The sequence below is a fragment of the Penaeus monodon genome, chromosome 33 (genome assembly GCF_015228065.2).
Source record: "Penaeus monodon isolate SGIC_2016 chromosome 33, NSTDA_Pmon_1, whole genome shotgun sequence".
In the NCBI taxonomy this organism is placed as follows: Eukaryota; Metazoa; Arthropoda; class Malacostraca; order Decapoda; family Penaeidae; genus Penaeus; species Penaeus monodon.
The window spans coordinates 5859485-5862892 of NC_051418.1; the positions used below are offsets into that span (position 1 = coordinate 5859485).

The 3408-nt window shown below is 34.7% G+C and overlaps 1 protein-coding gene across 1 annotated transcript in view; it reads right to left on the reverse strand.

The window, feature by feature from the left end:
• Window positions 1-6: 6 nt before the first annotated feature.
• Window positions 7-3408, reverse strand: part of LOC119593961 (zinc finger protein 570-like) — a 6155-nt gene continuing 2753 nt past the window's right edge. The window contains exons 2-3 of the mRNA XM_037942981.1: window positions 1796-1859; window positions 7-1160 (exon numbers count right to left, since the gene is read on the reverse strand). Coding sequence (XP_037798909.1) covers window positions 135-1160; window positions 1796-1804 — 1035 coding nt within the window. The 5' untranslated portion in view covers window positions 1805-1859 and the 3' untranslated portion in view covers window positions 7-134. The remainder of the gene's footprint in view (window positions 1161-1795; window positions 1860-3408) is intronic.

A 3408-nucleotide genomic window follows, 5' to 3' on the forward strand; every position in this document is an offset into this window, starting at 1 on the left:
GCATCAGCTTAAACCCACTGTGATAACACATGTGCTTTTCAAGTGTGACAAAATTAGTCTTATTTCCATCTTTTTTCTTTGATGCGTAACCGATTCTGTCCCACTGGGACCATAATAATCTAGTGTATCCCTTGTCAGCTCACCTCCCTAGCTTTATCATGAACTCTTATGTGTTTTCTTAAACTACTTTTGTGAGAGAATGATTTACGGCAAAGTTCACATTTGTAAGGTTTTTCTTTTGTATGAACTCTCATATGTTTCATTAGAGTACCTCTGTCAGAGAAAGGCCTGCTACAAACCTCACACTTGTAGGGTTTTTCGTTTGTATGTATTCTCATGTGTACCACGAGAGTATTTTTCCGAGAGAATGCCTTACTACATAGTTCACAACTAAAAGGCCTCTCTTTTGTATGAACTCTCATGTGTATCACTAAAGCTCCCTTCTGTGAGAATGACTTACTGCATACCTCACAGCTATAAGGCCTCTCTTTTGTGTGTATTCTCATATGCTCTATTAAATGAACTTTCTTCAAAAAATCTTTGCTACATAACTCACAACTATAAGGCTTCTCGTTTGTATGCACTATCATATGCACAGTTAAATCACCTTTCCTAGAGAATGACTTGGTGCAAACTTCACAATTATAAGGTTTCTCTTTTGTATGAACTCTATTATGTACAGACAAATGACTGTTACACGTAAATCTGTGGCTACATATGTCGCAAACAAAACGTTTCTCTTTCCAGTCCACTTGTTTATGTAATACCTCGCGATCAGTTTCCTTCTGTGCGGCCTGATCACCATTTGACGAGTCCATACAATCCTCAACCACTGATGGAACTACTTTTAATGGATCCTCAAAATCATGCATCAAAATCTTTAAGTCAGTTTTATTTGCATCCACATCCTCTTCAGTTTCTTCGACTACTAGATACTCACTCGTATTTACTTCTTCAGTTTTTATAAAGATAGCATTTTCTTTCACCACATCCGGAGAAATTTCCTTTTTTATTCCCTGATACTCCTCCTCAGTAATATCATCAGCATTTTCTTCTATAACAGAAATGAATTCGATTTTGTTGTCACGATCTTCTGTATCCCGATCTAGGTCATCCATGATGGCAACTGAAGTAAAACCACTCACACCTAACAACGATAGCTGTGAAAGAAAGAAAAACTAGAATGAGTGAGAATTCTTAGTCTTACAGTATGTTTTTCACCTTCCTCTTTATCTTGATTAATGACATTGAAAATAAAATAAAAGGCGAGATATCAATCATATATTAGTTTCGAGTCGGGAAAACATGCGGTACTTTTAAGTTTTGAAACTGTTCTTCATTTATTGCAGCTGCTGGGAAACTGGCACCAAAACTACTGGCGACACCTCAACTGATCTCGAAAATGATATGCAAACTAAATGTACTCTTAAAAAGTTTTGGTGATTCACGGTAATTTTTTTAAGCGCCGCTTGTAGTTCTGGAGCCATCTTCCTAGTGGATGTAGTGGTCAATAGTTTTCAGTACACATATTAATAGTGAATGAAGATATTGGCACCGTGCAATTTGGCATTAGTCATTTATAGTCATGGTATTTTAATTACTTTTTGAAGCTTTCTCATGTGACAATGCTCAACTAATGTGGTCTCTAAACTGTATTAGTATTAGTGAAAACCTATGGCACAAATTCATTTATGCTAAACTATGAAATTGAATTCATTATATTTGTAGGTAAATGCTACTTCCAAATCGAACATTCTGAAATTAATTTAGCCATAATGCTAAATATTCAACTTACCTGTACCATTTAAATGAAAAGCAGTGGACCTCCTAAACTGCTTAATACAGAATCTATTAACATTCTGAAAAAAAGAGGACGGGTATAGATATGAATATTCACATAAATAACATCAACAATGAATATAATTCTAATGTGATTTTGATAACGATGACAATACTTACGATTTGATAATAACACAACTTTAATAATAAACACTACAATAATAATTCTCTCCACTCAAGATCTAACACGTCTTACCAGCGCCCGGAAAACAAATGCAAATAGCTACTGATCCCCAGCCCCACCCCTCGGTCCATTGCCCATGCTAAGTCTGAAGCAGAGAGTCAGATCCTAAGATCAAATACTTACATTAAAAATTCTACTTCCAGTTCAATAGTAGACGAACTAATCATGTACCATTTTCTCATACTTATGCTTTGAAAAGCATCTATAGAAGATGAATTTTAATAGCTAAATTATATCTATAAGAGGTATTTTTACTGTATTGGCAATCATGGTTATTAACATAAGAAAATTAAAATAAAGATATGTAAGAATTTGCATGTAACATAGCATAAATATACTTAGGAGCCACTATGTATACGTTAAGTATACATAGCTTCATTCTATTGTCTCCAGAGCTGTTCATTCAGATGATCTAATACCTCTTCGTACACTATTAATGCATCCATATGATTATTCGCTTGTTTAAGGATTCACTAACGATTCAGCATCAAGGCGGCGAATAACCTTACACATAAATATTTTCGGTATTATCTAGAAACTTGTAATCCCATACACCAAGAAATTAAAAGGCATATGTATATAAGAATAATGATAAAAAAAATCATGTCTGGGTTGAAAGGAAAATTCGAAGAAAATAAATTGTTTTCAGTATCCTATAGAAATAGTTTAAAGACTATGCATAACGTAGTTTCCAAAATTTCATGTGTAATGGATGCTGTACTGAAAATCGCAATGACTGGAAAGTATTTCCTGTTGATCAAGTATTAGAGACATTAAGTTTCACTTTGTAAAGGACTTCTGAACTTACGGCCTCGACAAATCTAAACCTAGCCCTGGCGATGAAGATTAGAATACAATTCAAAATTTAGATTGCGTTTAATTTAGGTTTAGGGTGAAGGACGAATCCCATTTCGCGTGTTTTCGCTGATCGGACATTTCCTCTCCCGCGGATCTTAAAACGGTAACAATTTCCCTCCCAAGATTTTAATAAGAGTTCTTTAGACTACATCGGTTGTCATTAATTATCCCTTGTGGAATGTGGTACCTTGTCTCTTTTAGAAAAGGACACCCACACACACAATAAAGGAACAGGAACCGCCTTATCCTTCTAAGAGAAAATGATTGACTACTATTTCGCAGAAATACAAGTCAAGAAACGAAATAACAGGCAGATGTGGTCGTGCTCCTGATTAGCAAGAAGTGTTTATCATGACTTTTTAAATTCTTTGGCATTGCATCCATTAAGAATAAATCTGTTGCAGATATAATCAATCTGAAAATAATAGTTAAAAATGTTTTATGCACAATGTACAAAAAGGAACTCATGCGATACGCAACCAATAAAGTTCATATTTTCATTTAGAGTACACTCTCTCTACTGCTTT